This window comes from Pyxicephalus adspersus, chromosome Z (assembly GCF_032062135.1).
Source record: "Pyxicephalus adspersus chromosome Z, UCB_Pads_2.0, whole genome shotgun sequence".
Classification (NCBI taxonomy): domain Eukaryota; kingdom Metazoa; phylum Chordata; class Amphibia; order Anura; family Pyxicephalidae; genus Pyxicephalus; species Pyxicephalus adspersus.
The window spans coordinates 43,916,755-43,939,149 of record NC_092871.1 but is presented as its reverse complement, the minus strand read 5'-3'; the positions used below and the strand labels follow the sequence as shown (position 1 = coordinate 43,939,149).

General features: G+C 36.5%; 1 protein-coding gene across 1 annotated transcript; it reads left to right on the top strand.

The window, feature by feature from the left end:
• Nucleotides 1-6,831: 6,831 nt before the first annotated feature.
• LOC140344016 (homeobox protein CDX-4-like) lies at nucleotides 6,832-13,411 on the top strand. Its single transcript, XM_072430913.1, has 3 exons — nucleotides 6,832-7,407; nucleotides 12,000-12,145; nucleotides 13,047-13,411. Exons 1-3 carry the CDS (start codon nucleotides 6,948-6,950, stop codon nucleotides 13,275-13,277), a joined length of 837 nt encoding a protein of 278 aa, XP_072287014.1. The 5' UTR covers nucleotides 6,832-6,947; the 3' UTR covers nucleotides 13,278-13,411.
• The last annotated feature ends 8,984 nt before the right edge of the window (nucleotides 13,412-22,395 follow it).

Sequence of the window (22,395 nt, the reverse complement as noted above, 5' to 3'; positions counted from 1 at the left end):
CATTACAATTTGACCATCATCAGAAGCAGAACAAATAGACAAAGGTAATGATATAAAATATCAGTTTAAAGAATTGATTGTTCACTTGAATCCTAATATAGCTAATCCACTGCCAGGTGACCAGTAGGTGGCAGCCATTAGCTACAGAATTGAAAGTTTACCAGTAGGTAGCAGTTTTAGGTAACAGAAGTGAGAGGTGACCAGTAGCTGTTACCCATTAATAACAGAATTGAAAGTTGACCAGTAGGCAGCAGTCTTGGGTCATGTATCATGTATATTACATATTTTACACCACCAAACAAACATGTCACATAGACAGGTTAATTAGCTACCTGCTGCCATCTAGTCGAAAAGTATTTCTTTGTTCTGCCTATCACTATACATTGCTAGTATAGACAAATGAAGACAAACTATTTGTTGTAAATAAATAATTATTTTCAGACCAATTAACTGAAATTGAATAATTTCCCACGGTACCCTTGAAGATCTCTTAGCACAGTGGTTGAAAATCACTGCCTTAGCACATGTACACTACGCTATTAATGGCTAGCGTAGTGAACATGTCTAGTTAGGGCTTAAAAATCAACCCAAAAAGTGACCAAAAGATGTCCATCCCAAGTAAAGCTTTGTCTTTTATGTGGCTTTTAGTGTCTTTTATGTGGCTTTTAAATATATTTTAGAATAATAGATCATAAAGTCTAGCTCTATATGTTTTAAAGATCAACATATCGATTGGCAGGAAGGAAATATCCTGAGCCTACCAATCTACAGGTGTATAAATAGAATAAAAACATGCCAGAGCATACATTAGTCAAAAGTGCCTTAAGATAAAGTTTTTCTGATGAAGGAACAGTCTTCTAATTACGTCAAATGCAAACCATGTAATTGAAATGTATGGCTTATGCAGCCCTTCTTAACAGGTGTGGTTTTAGAACCAGGAATTGTACTTACTAAAACAGAGTTTTAGTAGAAAAAAAGAGTCCCAAAAAAATGTGAATAAAACAAACACTATAGGCTAAAAAAAAAAAAAAAAAACATATGAATGTAACCGTGCATAATATTCTATTCTAATCAACCTGCATATTTTATAACATTTCACTCTTTATTATGTAACAAATAACCTATCTTCCTGCCAGTAAGTTTTACTTCCCACAAGTAGTGACAACGCTATTGTACATACAGTGAAATCTTGACAGCATTGTCACCCTGTGTGCTTTATCCACTAGTGCTACAGGGCTAGCTGCCAGTCAGTAGTGGGATACTCAAATCTCCACCCCAGGTGTTGTGAATGGTAGCATGGTGTTGTCCATATTGGCAGGGACTAGAGATAGTATAGCACTGCAAGTTCTACATCAGTAAGATGTAACATAGGGCACCCTCTAGGATTATAACTCCTGACTTCTGTGTTCCTAAAAAGCTTCATCAACCCTATGATGATCTCAAAGGGGAGAGATGATTTTTATTAATCCCCGGAAACAAAGTAGCTAAAAACGTGCTGGGGGGGGGGGGGGGTCAACAGGTGGTAGGGGCATCTTGTAAGACAAAAAAAGGTAGCTGAACCCCTTCCCTAAAAAACATGTTAAGTGAAATTAAACTCCCACTTTCATGATTCAGGGAATTGGGTATTGCGTCTGCATGAGAGTTATGTCATCCCGGTCTAGCCAATTAAGATGACTATGTGATAAATATGTGTAAGGAACAAAAAGAGAAGATGGCAGTACTCGCAACAGAATGGGGACAGGTGAGTATTGTTGGAGTTAGTTCTGCTTTAACACTAAACATATCCCCCAAAATTTAAAGCTGATGTTCCATCTGATGATCTTTTGCCATTCCTCATCAATATACTATTGAAATTGTGATTAAAACTTGTCATTAGGAGCTTTTTTTCAGACCCAGTGACCTCATTGCTGAGTTTTTGTTCTTCTATTTAAAATGCAGGCAAATCATGATTTGTGGAGGGGTTCAGCAGGGTGCTTCTTAAAAATATCTCATGGAGGCTGCAATAGGTAATGCACATGTGTGATGTTGAGCCTCCATAATTGAAAGCACTGAACTCTAATAAATTAAAAGGGGCAGCCTAGGGACCATAAAACTAAGGTGGAAATGACTAAATATTTCTTCATGTCTATTAGCCAGACTCTGTCTAACTGGCTGCAGCTTCTAATGGGAAGCCAACCGTGTAGTGAATTTGAGATAAGCAGTTTTAGTAAAAAAACAATATTCCACTTACAAATTAACCATCCCCTATCATCCAACCCCTAAAGCAAGCCCTTAAACTTAACCTCTACTAACCCCGAGAATTGTACACATGGACCGACTTACACTCAAAATCTAATTTCCAATCCAACCAGATCTTATGTGAAAATAAAGAAGGTTCAGCATTAAAAAGGAAAGATTTTTTTTTTGGTTTTAATCAGTTGTGGATTGATTGGGTGTGTTGGAAAATAATAAATACAGAATAATACAAAGGTACAATGCATGGGAATCCGCTTTCTGATCATGGTTCATGTTTAAGCTTGTGAAAAATGGTGGAAGATGCTTGCTATAGACACCTCTGGTGCCAGGTTATCAGGGGCATAGCTGCAATGATCAGATAAGCCTTAGCTGTGATCAGCTGCAGGGAAAATTACCAAATCTAAACATGACTTGCAATACATTTTAAAAACACGGTGCTCCCTGCAAAAAAGAAACTGAATGTTCACCCCTTTACTGCCTGTGCACTGCAAGTCTGAAAGGGGATGCTGTGGAAGCTGACACTTCTGGTAATGCCAGTTTCCAGCTCTCTACTTTTATCATAATGCATTTGTTGAGAAAATAAATAAAGATAGTAGTAAGCAGATTGCTTTCTGGTGGAAAAGACTTTGCATTTGCATTTTTACAATGCAGTCTAGTTTAGACCATAGTGGAATTGGGTGCCAATGCAGCTCCATCATGCTAGTACAGAATTTACATTAGTTTTTCCCAACCATGGTTCCTCCAGAGATTGCTAGGGTTTCCTTGAGCAATGAGCAGTTTGTCTCGGGTCAGTTTAATTGCACCAATGATCTTTTTGGCTATCTGTGAGATTCTACCCACCAGCCAGCATTGTAAGAGACTTCCTACTGACCATTACACTAATGTACTGTGAGATATAGTCATTATTGCAGGGGTTTTCTCAGACCACGAATTACCCTATGGTTAACAGGTTGATTACGGATGAGTTACATTATCACAGACCACCCAATAGCTTAATGCACAAGCCATCAATTGCAGAAGAAGCAACAGGGATGCCAACAGTGTTGGAGAAACAATGAAAAGAGCAGATCTGCCATTGCTGAAGAAAGTCAAACTTAGAGGTAAATTTGCATTTATAGGCAAGTATGCTGTACATGAACATTAAAAAAAAGTGTTCTAGGGACCCAGTAGAGGTCAGCTACACTTTAGGAATATATCTATAAAAATAGAAATTTCACAAAAAAATGTATTCATCCAAAATTGAAAAAGAAAAGAAAGAGAAAAAGAAAGAAAGAAATAATGCAACTGATATTATTATAGGTTGAAAAGATCATCTAGATGAACATTAAGTAATGAATAATTTGGAGCCCAACCAAAATTTCACAACCTTTTTTCCTAATAGACCAGTATCGCCAAATGTTATCATTTTTTATTGATTTTCACATGTTTGACAAGTCCTGGTAAGTTGTGAAATTCATCTAGTATCACCATAAAATTTTTTTGGCTTCAATGTATGAGTTTATATATGTGTATGCAGTATAGGTGTATACAGTTTGTGTGAATGTGTTCACAGTACACAGTACTTATATAGCGTCAACATAATACACAGCGCTGTACAAAGTCCATAGTCATGTCACTAACTGTCCCCCAAAGGGGCTCACAATCTAATGTCCACACCATAGTCATATGTCTTTAATACAGTCTAAGGTCAATTTTAGGGGGAAGACAATAACCCTAACTGCATGTTTTTGGAATGTGGGATGAAACCGGAGAAACCTGGGACCTAGCGCTTCAAAGCCAGAGCGCTAACCACTGAGCCACCATGATGCCCATTACTATGTAATTTACATACACCTAACCCTTAGATGGTGTATTTTACATAATGTGACCTCTGTGCTATGTATGGTAAATACCCCTGACACTTTCACTATGTACTTTACATACACTTAACCTTTACATAATGTACTTCACATATTCTGACTTCTGTACTATGTATGGTAAATTCTCCTGACACTTACTCTATGTACTTTACATACACCGGACTCTTGAACTATGTAAGTTACATACTTGTGACCCCTGCAGTTTGTGTTTACTCTTTACCCAGAATAGAGTAGGCCCAGGCTTTTTTAACTTCATCACGAACAAAAAACAAAATGGACACATGTTTTTTTTTTCATAGGCAATAGTGCTAATTGTATTCAGTGATAATACTCATAGAATACATAGGCATAGTGGTGCAAAATCAAATGTACATAGTGACATGAATTTAGATGGCGCAGAGTGGAAAACTTGCCATCCTTTTTGTACTAGACAAAGGTAACCTACATCATGAGTGTAGAAAGTTCAGTACATCAACTGCAAACACATGAACAGTATAGTAGCGAGGTGACGCATAGCCAGAGAAAGCTGAACCCGACGTGTTTCACGTTGTAAATATGACAACATGTGTAGCTCCCAATCGGGAAACACTCCTAGTAGGTTACTTGAGTACATAACATAAAGGGTATTCCAGGCAGGTCAAACTCTGTTGCATCTGGAGAGGAGAGAAGCCCCGGGGGTTCATGAAAAATGATCATGATCAATGGCTTCTCAATAGGACCTATTCTTGTTGTCATATTTACAACTGCTATATCAGACGCACAGCTACCCCTGAAGAAGCCCTCGTTCGGGCGAACGACGTTGGTTACCTTTGTCTAGTACAAATAGACCCACTCTGCACCATCTAAATTATTGTTATTATGTACATTTTGCACCACTATGATTATTCTAGTATTCTATTAGTGTTATCATTGAATACAAATAGCACTATTGCCTCTAAAAAAACCCACATGTCTATTTTGTTTTTTGCTTCTGAATAATCGGGGCTGGCACAATCCCTGATAATGGATACTATATGTACCTCAGTTTGTCACCTTTACTAAGAAGCTCCCCACTGCTACACTGATTTTTTTCTTTGGTAACTTCATCACTATGCAGACTGGATCATTGTTCTCCCTGCCTTACACAGGTATGCCCTAGGTCTTTCAAAATCCAGCAATAGAAGAGAAACATTTTCTTAACTATTTATTTTACAAACTGCCCTGCTGTACATTGCTAGACACTATGCACCCTTGCTAGAAACTCACTTTGAAGGGACTAGTATGAAAAATAAAGGTTGTTAGTACATTGTCTATGTTACCGAATATCCATTTTTGAGACCTCAGTTTAGCAGAAAAATATATGTATATCCAATCACTAAAGTCTCATACAAACATTAACATAGCAATGTAATTTGTAAAGTAATTTACAATATTATTTTATCTACAACTTTTATTAAAATAATACCTGGTGACCCTGCAATGAAGGACCTTGTGCAGAAACTTCCTGTTATAAGATGACAACACTCAATTTTTGAAATGGTAACACTGGAGGTAACTTCAGACAACTCACCTTGGGAAATGTCCTGCAGCTGTTATTTGAGTGCATTTATGTGGACAGATCATGTGACCCCAATACAAAGAGATACAAAGGATAGAAAATTTTTATTCATAAAAATTAAATCTGTTTTGATACACAAAACTTTAGCAAATAAAATGCCATTCAGCTATAGATTTTTCATTGATTTCAGTGCAAACTGTATTTTAGAAATCATATATTAAAGATGAAAGTAGTTCAAACAATAGATTTTATATTTGTAATAAATAGCTTAATGTTCAAAAAATCCAATATACATCTATGAACAAAACCTAACATAAACCTAACCTAAAACATACTAATGCAAACACAATTCTACCAATCAGCAAATTTTCCTTATAAATGTGCTAGGAAAGTTTAATTTGGTCTGTCTATGTATGGATTATGGATGGGCAGATGTCCCACTTTAAACAATTAGTTGTAAGAAAGCCACCCGTCCATGTTTATATATACCTCAGCTTCCTCAATACTTTTATCACCCACTTGGCTAATTTACAAATGTTATGCATAAAATGGACAGTACCTTTTTAAACAACTGAGGAAACAATGACAAAAGAGATGAAAAAAAATTTACCTTGTGATCATTTCTGCCATAATGATGTTCTGGTGTTATGTTTTAACTATTTACCACACTTTCAAATCAGGTGTGCTCTGAATATCTCCTAACAGGCATTCTAACTAATCCTCATTAACCACACACACACAAATCCTACCTAATGTCTGCTAATTGTTTGCTTTGTAAGCTGCATTGGGAGCCTAACATTTCATCCAATATATTATTCATACATACTCCATGTACATACACAGAATATTTTCTTGGTAAAAGGCAAAGCCAGAATTTTTTTCTTTTTCATTTTGCACTTCTCGGTGACCTACCATAACATACTTAGTTTTTATTAAATGTATGTAGATCAAAAATAAATAAATAAATACAACAGCAGCAGTTTTTTGAATAAAAAATTAGGCATGATAGGACTGCACAGTAACCCATACAAATAAGGGTCAGGGAATGTCGAAAACTTTATAGAAGTTGAAAGGGAAGAACTGGAAGTAGCAACAAGGTGATAATACTGGGATGTCCAGCCTTTCATTTGAATGCAAATTTATTTGGTGGGCGGGCAGTTATCTCTGACATCAGATAGGGCCTTAGAAAATTGGTATTGCCAGCACCTGGTCACAACCATTTTTAGTCATGAGCAGCAATGAGTCTCCAGAGCTAGCAGGGGTTATTCATAGATAGGCAGGAAAGCAAGGTCTCATTTAATAGGGCTATCCAGCTAATGATGACAAACGGTGGAACCACTACAACTATGAATATTGGCTATCCTGGGCGTAAAGAAGTTAATATGTATCCACTTTCTGTAAGGCCAACAAATACCAACCATGTAGGACAGAATTATGTATCTAGTCAACCATACTTTAATTATGTGGCTTATCATCATGTACCAACCGTGGATAACCAAGTGCCGTCTTGTGGAGTCTGGGGATCGCAATATGGGTCACCTCAGGAGGACTGGAGTACTTATTCTGCTTCACCATCCAGCACTAATACCATACAGACCTCTGATTTATCACCAAACCAATATCCTTACAATTCACCTGTTTATAATTCTCCACATACTTCTGGACTTGGGATTATGCATACAGCAGAAGGAACTCATTCAGCTGCACACTCGCCCAGTGGTCAAAGTCAAAATTCTTATGAATGGATGGGGAAAACCACACAATCCTTATCTATAGGTATGTAAAATAACATTTATTTGCAGTGCAGATTTCCAAATACTTGTATCTAGTGTAGATAGAAATTGCAGTTAATTGGTGGAATTCATTAATTTTGTGTTCCAAAATTAACTTTTCTAATAAAGTACATATATTTGAGGTTTAATGATGATTCTATCAGTTGAATTATATTTGCCTGAAAAATCAATAACACAAATTAGTGATATGTTCTACTTGATCTGTTGTTACCAAGGCACAGGTTTACTAGATTGAAATGTCTTAGTATAAAACTGGGACATTTTTTTTCCTAGCTTTCACATCTAACATTTTTGCAGTTGGTCTAGATTTGCACATACCTGTGTGTGTGTTTTTTTTTGTTTTTTGTTTTTTTTTTAACCTGACAACATTGTTATTTGCAGATAGTTTAAAATCCCCACAAATATATTCACAACTCCCCATTTATTACACTGCACCTAGATTAAAGCTAGGTACACACTTGCAATAATTATCGTTAGAAAACAAACGACTAACGATTATGAACAGTTATTTTAAACATTTTGTGCACAATTCTACATGTTGTAACAATAGGATTGTTCAAATATAATCCACTAATTGTGTACACATGCTAGATATGATTGTTTGAATGATGCAGGAAGTGACATGTACAGGAGAAAGTGTACTGCAGAACCATCCATGATCACTGAATGACCGTACACACAATAGATAGTGAACGATCGTCGCTCAATCAGATCTGCCAGGACGGTCGTTCATTTCCAGTAACAATCCTTGTTTGTCGGCGTCGTTGTGCACTTTTTTTGTTAACGATTATCGCACGATCAGTCGTTAGTTGTTAATTTCCAATGATAATTTTTACGAGTGTGTACGCAGCTTATGAGAGATTTATAAACCAGCATGCAGGTATCTAAAAGTTGAACAGAGCTGTAGAACATAGGAAGGCTGAATTATCATGCAATGTGCATTAAACAGTAGCAGCATGTTGTTCACATGTGCTATACAATTATTGTGGAAAAACTAATTAACACCATTTGGACAATGTAGTAAAATTTCTTGTTTATAGTAGGTGTAACAAGCTTAATAGATCTTTAAAAGCTGTGAACTTAATGTGCGATTAGTAAGGATTCTCCCAATTAGGGATTAGCAGAATTATTAACTGCAAATAATGTAAGGAACATATACTTTTGCACCTGGGACTAAGAAAAAAAATATTTTTCTTTATAGAAAAGATATATTCTTCAAAATGAATGACCTCAACCTTATCACTTTTCTGCTAGCATATTAACACATCTCAATTATTTATCAGTACTCTCTAAGCAAGGAAAAACTGAAAAATATAGAATTCATGGGTACGTGGGTACGAGGTTTTTTTTTTTGGGATAGTGAGTTGTCAACTACTATAGATGATAACATTTGCAAGGTAAAGGTAGCAGACAGAGAAGTGTGCTGTGGTAAGAGGGTGATCATGCATATTAGAATTTATGTATCTTGACCTGTGGCTAAGTGGCTGTAGACAGGTCCATGGGGATCTAAGGACCTTCAGTTGTACTGAAAGGGTTTTTAGAGATAAATCATTATGGCTGCCATGTTTACTATATACCCAAATGTTTAATATTCTGGAACCCCTTGGGCAAATTCGGTCTAGTAGTCTCTGAAAGGCATTGTAGTACATTATTTTTACATTGCAATATAACTTATGCTGACTGGGGTTTAGATATCTAAAAGTCTTCAAGTAGGTGTTGCAGTCAGCTGCAGCTTAAATTCAATATTCCTCTGCAGACCCGTAAATAAGTAGATGATTCTTTACAAATACCCATTACTACTGATTTGTACAGACTATATTCAAACCTAAAACCTGGCAGGGTATCCAATCCTGTACAATATATATGAACCTAAACCCTGAGAGTAATAAATATGCTTAACAGTCATCTCCCCATGGCTAATGTAAAAAATTACTTCAGTGGTATTCATTTCTTGGTGATAATTTTGTTCCTTAATTTATTAGATCTAGTACAATAAAAGTGCTAAATCATTTATAGAGAATTACAGAGATGTATCCCCTAAAATGCAGGTAAAAAGACTCCATGATTTTAAGTATTTCACCAAGCCTTGTCTCACACCTCTTTTCTGTTTGCTTTGATATGCAGATTTTTTTTCCCCACAATCTTTTTTTTTTTTCTCTTGAGGTAATACAGCAGGAAAGGGTGCTGATTTTCACAACATATAAAAGAAACCACATGCTTTTATAGCAGGATTTTTATAATAACCATGTCTATATTGGTGCATAGGTTTAATCCTAGTAAATCATGGGCGTATAGTTTGAAATGTGAAACATTATTAAAGCATGTTTGTCATATTTATTTTACAGTAAACATTGATTAAAAATAATCTTATATGTTGTATTTACACATCCCAATTTCCAAATTTACTGGCAAACAGCTGGCAAAGTCATAAAGTTGGGGGATGAGCATGAGAACAAATGACCCAAAACACATTAGTTCCTACTCTACAATACTCACTATTATACAAAGTATCACAAAAGCACAAAAGGTTTTTGGAATTTTACAAAAGGAATCTATCTACCAACATTATTAGGAAGGTGCAATAAACAAACACTAAGCAATTGAACTTTCTAAAAAGGATATTTCCCACAGGGCAGATGTCATTTCTGCAAACAGCAAAAGGAAGTGCATCAATAGGTTAAAGGACACTACACGTTTGTTCAAGAATGTAATTAGGATCCAATAAAAAAAATTCTCAGAAACATCAGTTACATGAATTTACAAAACCTACCTAGCATATTGTACATGCCTTTATCAACAACAGATATTGTAAGAAAGTACATGGACAGCACATTTTTTGGTATTTAAATGTGATTCATATTTTGGTACAGACAAGCTATGTAGATGTGTATAAATCATTGGATACTAATTACCCATGTAACTTCCAGGATGGCTGTTCTCAATCAGGAATGAATGTCTTAAATTGAAATAAAATTTCTAGCAAAAGAAATATGAAGGATGTCATTGTTAAACCAATGGAATTGCTGAATATCTGGCTGTCTCTTACTTCAGTATTTTTTTACACAGGCAATTAGCATTTGCAATAAACAGATCAGTAATGGAAATCCAACATTTCTCTTGCTACAGGTTATCCGTAATTAGGGTACAGGTTAAAGCTACCTACATACATGCAATAATAGTTGTTGAAAAGGATCTTTCACAATCCTTTGCAAAGACTAGCACTGGACTATGCATGAACGAGTGATGTACATATAGCACTGTTCTGCTCTATGTAGAGGGGAGGGTGGAGAAAGATGTCGCGTCACCCTGCTGCGCGCTCCTCCCCTTCCCTTGCATTAGTATCGTTAGTCGTCCATCGTCTGTGGATCCGCAAGGACGGTCATTCAGACATCGGATGACTGGCACTGTACACACACCAGATTCTCGCCTGATATGAGCTCTGAGCCGATTATTGGGCGAGAACCATTGGACGTGTGTAGGTAGCTTAAGTTACCCATATATGTGAGATAATGTGCCTGATCTCTACCCTTCTGCTTATCCTGTTTAAAAACATCAGTTAGGACAGGTCTATTACCCTTCTCATTGGCTAGTTCCAGCAAATCTGGGGCAGGATTAGAGGCCTGTCATAGTTGTGTTCATGGCTGAAGTCTATTTATTGACAGCCTTTCTAAACGCCAAAGTGTCAGAAGAATAATTACATGATGGAAAAAGTCCTATAAAACATTAATAAATTATCTAATGTTATTACAATGTACCCAGTAGGTCGCACAGTTAATAGAGGCTAATTAGTTTTCTGAACAATTTAGACAATCCTTGGTATGAAAAACATTTTTAGCCCATGTCTAATGACAATACAACCTTACTTTCCCTAACATGAAAGGGGGTCTGAGAAACACTTTCCATCTTTTACTTGTCAAAAGATGTTCATTGATAAGATCACCTTGTGGATCCTTTGTCTGCTATCAGTTTGAAATTAGCACCTCAATAGAACCTAAAGAACCAATTTGGGCTTCTTTGTTCCTCTGTATGATTCAAACTTACTTCAAAGGGAGAAAACAAGGATCAAAGGAATCAGCACACTTAGGTAGTGTTGTGTTTGTTTGTTATCCTCACAGTTGTGTTTTGCTTTGTTTCTTTGCTTTTTTCCCCCTTTGGGTTGGTCACATCCTGTCTCAACAGAACTTCATGATACCTGGATGTAAGACCCCAATGACCCCAAACTACAAAGTGTTACTGCTTCTTTACAGTTTATGGTAGTTTATAGAAACTAATACATTATGAAGTCATGAATACAAGTATATTGGCTACAAAAAAGAGCATGTGATCCAACAGGCTTGGTTATCAACTAATTATACAATAAAGCATATAAAATTATTGACATAAATGAAACTGGGCAGCCTGAAACCCTCCAGTTGTATAGGAAAAACAGGTCTCAACAGGCTAATAAAGCTACTTTTTAGACCTTAGATTTATTGTAAATGTAATTAGTAATTAAAGAATTAAAATAAAGTATTCTCAAAAAAAATGAATACGATATTACTGCAATAAATTTTGCAACTATATTTGATTTTCTAGGTAAAACAAGAACAAAGGAAAAATATCGAGTGGTTTACAGTGACCATCAAAGACTGGAGCTTGAGAAAGAATTTCATTACAGCAGATATATTACTATAAAAAGAAAAAGTGAACTTGCTGCTAGTTTATGCCTTTCTGAGAGACAGGTAAGTTCTAAACTGTAAATATCAAACTTAAATCACCTATCAACATGTTTTGTTTTTTCCTTAAAATAAAAAAGTAGAAAATTATGCATTGTGCAAACAAAAACTTGTGACTTTTTTTGTTATAAAGTTGGGAATGGTTGTAGACAAAGTAGGGATCTAGGTAAATATGAAGTGGGCGTTCCAAAGACAGCATTCCAGCCTCCTTCACTCCTGAAATTCTGTCAATTGGATTCATGGGTTTGCTCTACCCTAAAACCAGCCCTGATCTAAGTGGCAGTGTTGATGTTTTGGCTACTTCAGACCAGGCCTTGTGTAGATTAAGAGGGGTAACAACATCATTGGAGTAAATTGTATCTATAAATGACTGAATGAACATTAAGCACTAGGTCTTGGCAATGAACTTGCCTTACAGGCTTTATCGTCCCTCAGAAAATGTGAATATTAACTTAATTAATTTGCCTGGTCTCACCTCCCAACTTTTTGAATTGAAAAAGAATCACACCTTTTGGGAAAAGAATGCAAGTAAACAAAACTTTCCCCTGCCACATCCAATTTTACACTGACCAGAAAGAAATATTGCAATAAAATGATAGGTTATAAAAAAAAAAAACATTTGAGGATTTTCCAATCTTTCATTTGAAATAGGAAGGTTGGAATACATCTTTAGTGAATTTGTAAAGTTTTGGTAGTTAGAAAATAGCTTTTTCAATAGGCTATACTTTACAACAAAATGAGGGACAATTGATGAAGAAAGAAGGATATAGTTACCTTCAAATGAGGGAAAGATGGCATGCATGGTAAAACATTTTAGGAGGAGGCCGTGTCACAAGGTTGAAAATCTTCAATGAACCAAATGTTAAGCACTGCTGATTCAATATTTGTTCCCTGTCTTTGCCTACAGGTAAAAATTTGGTTCCAGAATCGAAGAGCAAAGGAGAGAAAGCTTTACAAAAAGAAAATGAATCCATTTGAGGGAGCAGGCTCTCTGCAGAGTGATTCCAGTTCAGCTAGTCCCAACCCACACTGTGACTCTATGATAAAAGTGGAAATGTCAAGCTCTTCATATCAACAACCACAACATGGACTCAATGGCTTGCAGCCCAATGACATCATACAGCAAGTTATCGTCTAAAGAGGAAGTGTAGATACGGCCATTTCCAAACAATCTGAGATAATTATAAGACCATTAGGATTTCTTTGTTATCAAGACTTTAAAAACTGCTTATTAGCAGAGGAAGATATTGGCAGAAATGGCAACTACGCATAATGCACATAATATGTTACTTGATAAAATTTAACTCTCAGGATAAACAGAACAAAGAAGGAAGGGTTGTAAATTTTATTACCAATCAAGGGAGTTCCTGGGTCAAATGACTGGTTTACTTTATTGAACAAAGAACCTATTTGTATGCTCTTTTAAATATTACATTAAATATTTTTATGCGCCTTATGATTACTGCTCATCGGGTGTGCACAGAATATTAGAAAACATTTTAACTGAACTGAAATCTTAAGGAGAAATTGCTCATGCTGTAAAACTTTTATTCTTTTAGGACCGTTTAAATTCTGTGTATATTCGTCTAATCCTGTACAGTTTTGACTTATACTCCATCAAATACTTAATTATGGGGGTAAGGAAAAGTGTACTATTGTTTTAACAGAATAAAAGTTAAAAAGACAGGTTAAATAAATTACTGATAAATATGTATTGATTTACCTTTTATTCTGTTCAAACATATATATGAAAGTAAAGAGCTGGATATAATATATAAGGTTATGTCTCAATCCTTTGCAGGTAATAAAATACATTTTTAATTTTTTTTTTTATGATGAGCTAAAGTTTCATATCTTTCTGTACCTCACTGGGCAAAATGTATTTCACCTCGTGTGCCTGTAAAGCTTGTTCAAGGTATGGGGAGTGTGGTCATCAAAAGAATAGAAAATTAGACAACAGAAAAAACTACATATATTTTACCTTAATCCCTCTACTATACTAATGTGTTTTTGTACCTGTTGGAGAGATCCATAATTTTCTGTGATGGGAAGTGTAATGTAGGTTAAGGGTAATATAAGTTAATGTATTGAACATATAAATCTCTTCAAATCTCTGGTGAATAAATTTATCTGCTATAGTTATTTAATATTAATATTTTAATCAGAATTTATATAGCAGCAACATATTATGCAGCACTGTACAATAAATGAGGGTTGCAAATGACAGACAGATAGACAGTGGCATGAGGAGGAGAGGACACTGCCCCGAAGAGATTGCCACAAAGAGCTTACAATCTAATAGGTGGGAAAGTATCACACAATATGGAGTGGTGGGTAAGTAGTGAGGGATTTAAGAGACAGAAGAAGACAGGTAGGCAGGTTTGAAAAAATGGGTTTTGAGTGATCTTTTAAATGAGCAGAAAGTAAGAACAAGCTGAATAGGACGAGGAAGACCATTCCAGAGAGTTGGGGCAGCTGTAGAAAAGTCTTGGAGCTGTGCGTGTGATGAGGTTATGAGTGAGGAAGTGAGGAAGTCAGTTGTAGGTCATCCGGGAAGCAGAGAGATCGGCTGGGGGAGTTTTTTTTTTTGTTTTTTTTTTGTTTTTTTTTACCAGGTCAGAAAGGTAAGTGGGACAAGAACTGTGGAGGGATTTGAAGGCAAAGCACAGGAGCTTGAATTTCATTCTAAGGTGAAATGGAAACCAATGAAGAGAACTACAAAAGGAAGCGGCAAAATTGCAGAGGAGAGAGTAGAGTTGGTGGAATACCAGGGAGGAGAATGTTACAGTAGTCCAGCTGAACGATAAGAGCATCTACAAGGAGTTTCCAAACATTCAGTTAGTTCAAACCTAGACACTGATATAAGGGAAAACTTGGCATGACATATTTGCCTACGTTTGGCCAGTTGGGGGTACTTTTTTAATATTAAAACAGTGTTTAGACAGGAAATATGGAGGGCACTATCCCAAACTCTGAGCTGCAAGAGATATTTTTTTTTGACAATACTAGAACCTGAAAACTATTTTCTTCTGGTGTGGTGTAGTCATTTGCATTTTCTTTGACCAGCACGCAGGTGGGTTTGTTGGGAATCAATTGGGCACTTCAAACCAGTTTACCAGGGAGGAAGCAACCTGTTACTTGCTCCCTATGAGGGCACAGCTAGGGGACAACAAGAGCCTCCACTTGCTAACATATGCCCCTCTTTGGAATGGGGCAAAATAATCCAATGCTGGTGAGCATTTTTCTGTGGGGGCTTTGGTGGGGACCCCTATTTTTGTAGTGTAAACCCAATTCTAAGCACTATTCCAAGCTAAAGGACATGAGGCCTGGTATAAACATAGCTTGAGGGGGTGCAAACTTTCAGCCCTCTTGCAATAGGGATAGCAGCTTGCATGCCTGATATGCTGAGGCGGGTTTGTTTGGAGAAGTGGCGCACAATTATTTTCATCAATCTATGTGTGTACAGCTGTACATCTATGTGCTACAGCCATGATGTATTTCATCAATCTGCTGTTGCAAATTAAAGAATGACCATTCGGAGCAACCACTTAGACTTCCTATAGAGGAGAACATAGTGGGGTTCTGCTCACTTGTCCTCCTCTCCTTTTAAAACAAAGTTGCTGTGTGTACAGTGCTCACCCATTCATCTGTCACTGGAAATTATCACAAACTATTGTTTCCAGTGACAATCATCTGACATCTGTATGGGGCTTAAGGCTCTATTCAAACCGCTGTATTGTGATAAATATAATATATATAAGATATGCTAAACCCCAGGAATGGAATGTGATTTGGTAATGTGAGTGCAACCTAATGATTTATCCAAAGTTCAAATTTTAATTATTACGTTTAAATACTACAATATTCAAGTTTGATTCAAATACTTGACACCAAAGCTACCAACAAAAACAGCACATAGTTAGCACTCTGGCCTTTGCAGCGCTAGGTCCCAGGTTCAAATCTTGGCCAGGACTCTGGGCTGCATGCAGTTTGCAGGTTCTCCCTGTGTTTGCGTAGATTTCCTCCGGTACTCCGGTTTCCTCCCACATCCCAAAAACATCAAGTTTGGTTAATTGGCTAACCCCAAAAACTGACCTTGGACTGTATTAAAGACATATGACTAAGGTAGGGACATTAGATTGTGAGCCCCTTTGAAGGATAGTGAAATGACAATGGACTTTGTAAAGCTCTGCATAAAATATCAGTGCTATATAAATTATAATAATAATGGCCACATAAAAAGGAAGGCAATCTATGAAGAAACGGACCTCAGACCTGGAAGCTGTCTTCACACTAAGCACAGGATAGCTATCAGTAGGATATGTGTAAAGTGGTTGTTAATCACCCAGGTATTTGGCATGCATAACATGACAAGAGTGCTTTTAGCAAAGGCACTTGTATACACTGGTGGAGCATCCAAACACTGTCCTTTCATACAAAAAGTTTTGTCCCACATTCACATTTGCCTAGTAAATTCAGTAAAATCCAGTCTGGTCAGTTTGTTCTTCTTTCAAGGTATTTTAACCAGGGAAAGAGAGGCCCGTAGCCATAAGATTTTAGAGTCAGGGCCTACATGACAGGGTGTAAAGCCTAGCCCAGGGGTAATAAGGCTTAACAAAATGTAGTAATGCTGGGAGGGGCTGTGCTAGTGTGGAGCATGAGGTAGGAGGGGATTAGGCATAGGATGAATATAAAGGAGGAAAACAAAAGTGGGATGCCCTCTTTTAGGAGGAAAAAGCTTCCCACCCCTTTTTGTTATCTTTATAATTTGGAAAGTTTAGTTCGTTTTAGAGGTTGGGGTCTTGGAAGGCAAGGATCCAATTCTTGTTAAAGTGGTGGATTTTGGCAGGGGGGATCCTCTTTGGTGGGGTCTCCCCCTTTATGGTGAACAGATGATTATAGCTCCTGAGGCAGTGCAGGATGACTAGGGGCCAAGGTGGAGATGTTGGAGGAGTTAAATTCCTGTTGGTTGTGGATTTTGCCTTCTGAGACTTGCAGCCTGGTTGTTTGGGTTTATAACTTGGAGGTTGTAGTTTGATAACATAAGGGATATTTTTGTTTATTGTTATGTATTATTAACCACCTGGCCGGTAAACCCGACCTTGGTACGGGGTAATAACACTTGCAAAAAGCGTTAAACCGGTACTTTTTTCAGGTGGTTAATAAACATTGTATTGTAATCCGATTGTCATACATTGTATGAAAATCGGATTACAATTGTAAGAATATACTCACCCGGTCCCCGCAGCTCCTCCGGACACGTCCTTCCTCTTCTGTGTTCTTCCGGTGAGTGCAGTGACGATCACCGGGGTTTCCTGGTGACGTCGCTGCATGCGTCGGTGCGGGCGGGAGACGGGGAGGGAAATTCAAATCACTTTTTGTATTGAACTCAATACAAAAAAGCTGTATTGAGTCCAATACAAAGAAATCTTTATATAATATATATATATATTTGTATTATAAATATATTATATAGGCTACTGTACATATACATTACATTATACACTATTTTTTTTTTTAAAGATTTTTTTTTTTATGTTTAATAAAAAAAAAATTTATTATTAAATTTATAAAATTTTGGACATATTTCAGTGAGTTATGCCGTAATTCGTTGTAATTCGGTGAATTATAAGTAAATATTGAGTAATTCGGTGAATTATAGCCTACAATCTAAAATAAATTTCCATGCAAAAAATTTAACACTTTTTGCATGGAAGTTTGGAAAGAATTAGAATACCCGGCATTCACGTATGCGTCCCTCGGCGATTCCTGATGATGTCCATGCGTGCGCGTGCGCCTGTCGATGGGGGTCGTAGCGGGAAATTCAAATATTTTGTATTGTATCCAATCCAATACAAAATAATACAAAATATATTTATGTGGTTTTGTCTATAGGTATGTGACGTTGGACTCTGTTTTAAAATTTACCACACTAGGGAGGTGTTTTAGAAAAATATATTACTATACAGTATACCGAATTATTGCATTTTCAGTATTTTTCATTTATTTATGTATTCTTGTTTAAGCTGATTTTTGTGTTTTTTATTTTTTTTAATTTTTTTTTTTTTTTTTTTACTTTTTTATATTCAAGATATCTACTATAACCTTGTTAGGACATATTTCTGTAAGTTACAGGCCTACAATTTAAAAAAAAAATTTCATGAAAAACAGTGTACCGCTTTTGGTACAGAAATCTAGACCTCAGTGTAACGCCCAGGTGGTTAAAAGGGGGGGATTCTGTTTTTAGTTAATTGGGTTACATTTATTGGGGTGTTATGTTATGTCAATTTATGCTTGAATTTAAAAGTGTAAAATTGAGTTATTGATTTTGTCATTTATTTATTATTGGATACTTTCTTGTTATTTACTCGAATGGTTAATTTATTTAATTATAGTTAATAAACGGCAGCTTGCCAGTCTATTTAAGTGCAAAACTGGTGTTTGTGTATTTTAATGGTGGCTGAATGGTTGGTAAGCAGGTGGGGGTTGGGGGGAGGAGGAGGTTCTGCAGGTGGTGTAAGAGGATGGGATAGAACATCCGAACTACTGTGATCATGTATGGGAACATCATGAAGTGCATACACATAAACTATATGATATTTAGTTTGCTAAAACACTTTATTTTACAAACATTTGGCATTTCTAATTTAAACTATATACCTTTTGCATCCTTTGTTTCATGATTCTAATCTCTTGCACCCTTTTAGTAAGTGCTTCCTGTTTAAATGCGTGAACTTCAGTGATGGGTGCTTGCCGTTTTTTCAGGAAAAGTAACAACTGCAGACCATAACTGAGTAATGTGTGTCATAAGCTGGCTATACACAAATGTGACTGGGAGACAGAAAATGTATGTTGGGATCACCAGGTTATAATAAAATAAGGCTGTTAATAAAAAATATTGAGAATTAATATTAAAATTAATATTGAAATTACAATGTTTATGTTGCAGGTGATGTTCGTTTGTAACATCTGCATCTCCACTCTTGAACTGTTATAACAGTAAAGCCTTACTTTAAGGGTTATATTATTTTATTATTTAGTTGAATCCTCCTTGCCAGACTTTTCAAGCTCCTAAGCTGTATTGCACATCAGATGATTTTTGCCTAAGAACAGTCTTGCTATTTAATAATCCGCCATGGCTACTGTGCATTACTATTGGGTATAGTGCAGCAGGGTGATGCTTGATTGTCTTCCTTCTTCCTCCATTCATTACCTGGCAGAATTCAGTACTGAAAACAGACAGTCAGTAATTACATGATAGAAGAAGATTTCATGACTGACTCTTTTACCTGCAACAGCACTGAACATTTTCAAAAATGTTTTAAATGTTTCAAAATGTTTTTGCATCAATTTATAATCCTAAAAAAACCTTTTATGACTGTTTTTGTAATTGTTACCAATTTTCAATCTGCTAAATTCATCTGGTAAATGTCCATTTTTGAAAGAATTTTTGTGCTTGGCTAACATGTAGAATCAAAAAGCAGCAATGTACTTAGTAAATAATGAGATCAAATACAGTTAATACAAAACAACAATTGAAAAAAAAAGTAACTCCTGGCAATAAAACAGGGGAAGAACCATGCAATCCTTTTTAATCTACCCTCTTTGTTCTCACTTCACTGTTCCTATATGCTCTGAACACCTTAAATCTCAAAAAAGGCCAAAAAGCCTGGTTCACTGAAAGTAATTCAGCAAGACAAGTAATTCCTTTTCAGCTAGGATAATTTATGGTAGCTGTAAACTCTGCATGTCATTATTTACTTTGACACTACATTTTGTGAGGGCTAAATTGGCTATATTAGGGATATTAAACTGTGCTGTTGGTGAGGATGTTAGGACATTAGGTTGTGAACTCACAATAGTGACATAGCTATGGGGCTATGTAAATAAATTAGAACATTATTATTATTACACAGTATTTATATAGCACCATCATATTACACTGTACAAAGTCCATAGTCATGTGACTAACTGTCCCTCAAAGGAGCTCACAATCTACCTACTATAGTCATGTGTCAATAATGTAGTCTAAGGTCAATTTTTAGGGGGAAGCCAATTAATCTAACTGCATGTTTTTGGGATGTGGGAGGAAACCCACCCAGACACAGGGAGAACCTGCAAACTCCATGCAGATAGTGTCCTTGCTGGGATTTGAACCTAGGACCTAGTGCTGCAAAGGCTATCCCGCTAGCATTAAAACACCAGTTAAGGCAGGTTCTGTAGTGGTTTTCATATGCTTTTCTTTTACCTTCATGATGTATTAAGAATACAAAGCTATAATCACTACTGCTTGTGTGTGTTTTCATTTATTGAACAGCTATTGTAAAGGTCCTTGTGTTGCTTATTTTACATTTTAGTACAAATGTATTTTGTGTGTCCCAGTACAGTAATAACGTTTGTATTGGTTTTTTTACATTAAAAAATTTAAGAACCCCTGGTCTGGCCATTGTGGATGGACTACTTAGACATCCTTACAGCTGTACTGCTGTAAAATGATACTATATTATTGCATAGTCTTGTAATGTACGACAGATGTAGCTATTTGTATACATTTTTATTTTCTAAAACTATTGCAGCCCTAACATTACAACCTCATGCAATTTGTCTTGAGTTCCCAACACATTCTAATCATCATTCCAAAATTTTTTCCGATTTCAGGACCTTAAAAAATAAAAGAAGAACAACACAACTTCAGTAATAAAAATAACATTTTAGTCTGTGTTGTCATTTAATTATTACTGAAGTGAAATTATAATCATGAGACATACAACTGATGGAAATATATGTATATATATATATATTATACAAAAACAAAAACGGTAATAAGTGACAAAATCATATATATAACTAAAACAGCAAACATTGTCAGTAGGGGTACTTATACATCACAGGGTGCTACATTTTGGCTTTGTTATGTGTCAGATAATAGTCACCTAAACAAACTGATGAATGAGATTGGGGGACACTGTACGTGTCAGATTTTCTGTTCATCCTGGGTGACAATTATCTACATGTCAGGATGAGCACAACCGTTCATCTCAGACCACAGCAATTTATTGAAAGACTGATCAGGAGCAACCACTGTTCAATCCTTTGCAAGGGATCACAGAAGAGTTCTGCTCACTCATCCATTGAACAGAACTGTGCTGTTTGTGCAGCACTTACTCCTTCATCTGTCCCTGGAAACAATCTTGAAAGATCCTTTCCAGTGACAATCCTCTGACATCTACCAGACATCTGTATGGGACTATAAATTAGAGATGTATTCCTTTACCAGCCGTTTTTTGCAAACTCAATTATTTTTCTCTTTTTCCCCTGTCAATGGCTATCTAAAGGGCATTTGTATTGTTTTTCTCTGAGCCAAACTGCAGAAGTTGTGGGTGGCTGAATTTGAAGGGCATCAGCCTTTCTGATGTTGTCACTAAATGACTGACCGGAGACAATTATTGTCCAAGACGGAGAATGCTGCTGAGGGCCTCATCCTCCCCTCTCTCTATAGAACTGAACTTATTGCTGTGAATTGCTGTGTGTACAACCACCAGTTGTTTTACTGCCACTGGAAACAATCACAAAAGATTATTTCCAGCAACAGTGACACCTGTATTCAGTTTTAGCACCTTTAGGTCTGATAAATGATTTTTTTAACAATTTCTGGTAGATTATATATTTTATATCAGTGGTCACCAACCTTTTTGGACCGGTAGATTACTAAAATTGCCGGCTTCGGACTGTGCATGTGTGGGGAGCTGTGTGTCACTCAAAGGTGAAGAAACTTTCCCCCAGAATGACGTCATGATGCCAGAACCCATCCAACTTTCCCATCGCAGGTCTAAGCCAGAGACATAACCCGCCCACTGCCCTGAGCCTGCGATCTGTATGGGGGACATGGTCTGGGGCTCTGCCCTGTGCGTTCCCCCCAGTGGGGTCCATCTCTGGCACCGGACAGAGGCACAGACCACCGGTTGGTGACCGTTGTATAATTTTGTTACTGCATGCATCGTGTTTTTAATAATTTAAATAAAAGTGAATGGTTTGTTTGTGATTGCTGATACTTAGACCCAGCTCAACTTAAAATTTTTACAACAGACTTGTAGGTTCGGCCTACACAGACGTTTTAAAAAAAACATGTAAACGTTCCTACTGCGTTTATATGCACTTTTATCAGCGTTTTAAAGCTTGCCTTTAAAACGCTGGAAAACGTCTAGCCTGCGTTTTTACTACCTTTATGTTTCAAGTGCTTATAAGTGTAGGAAAAC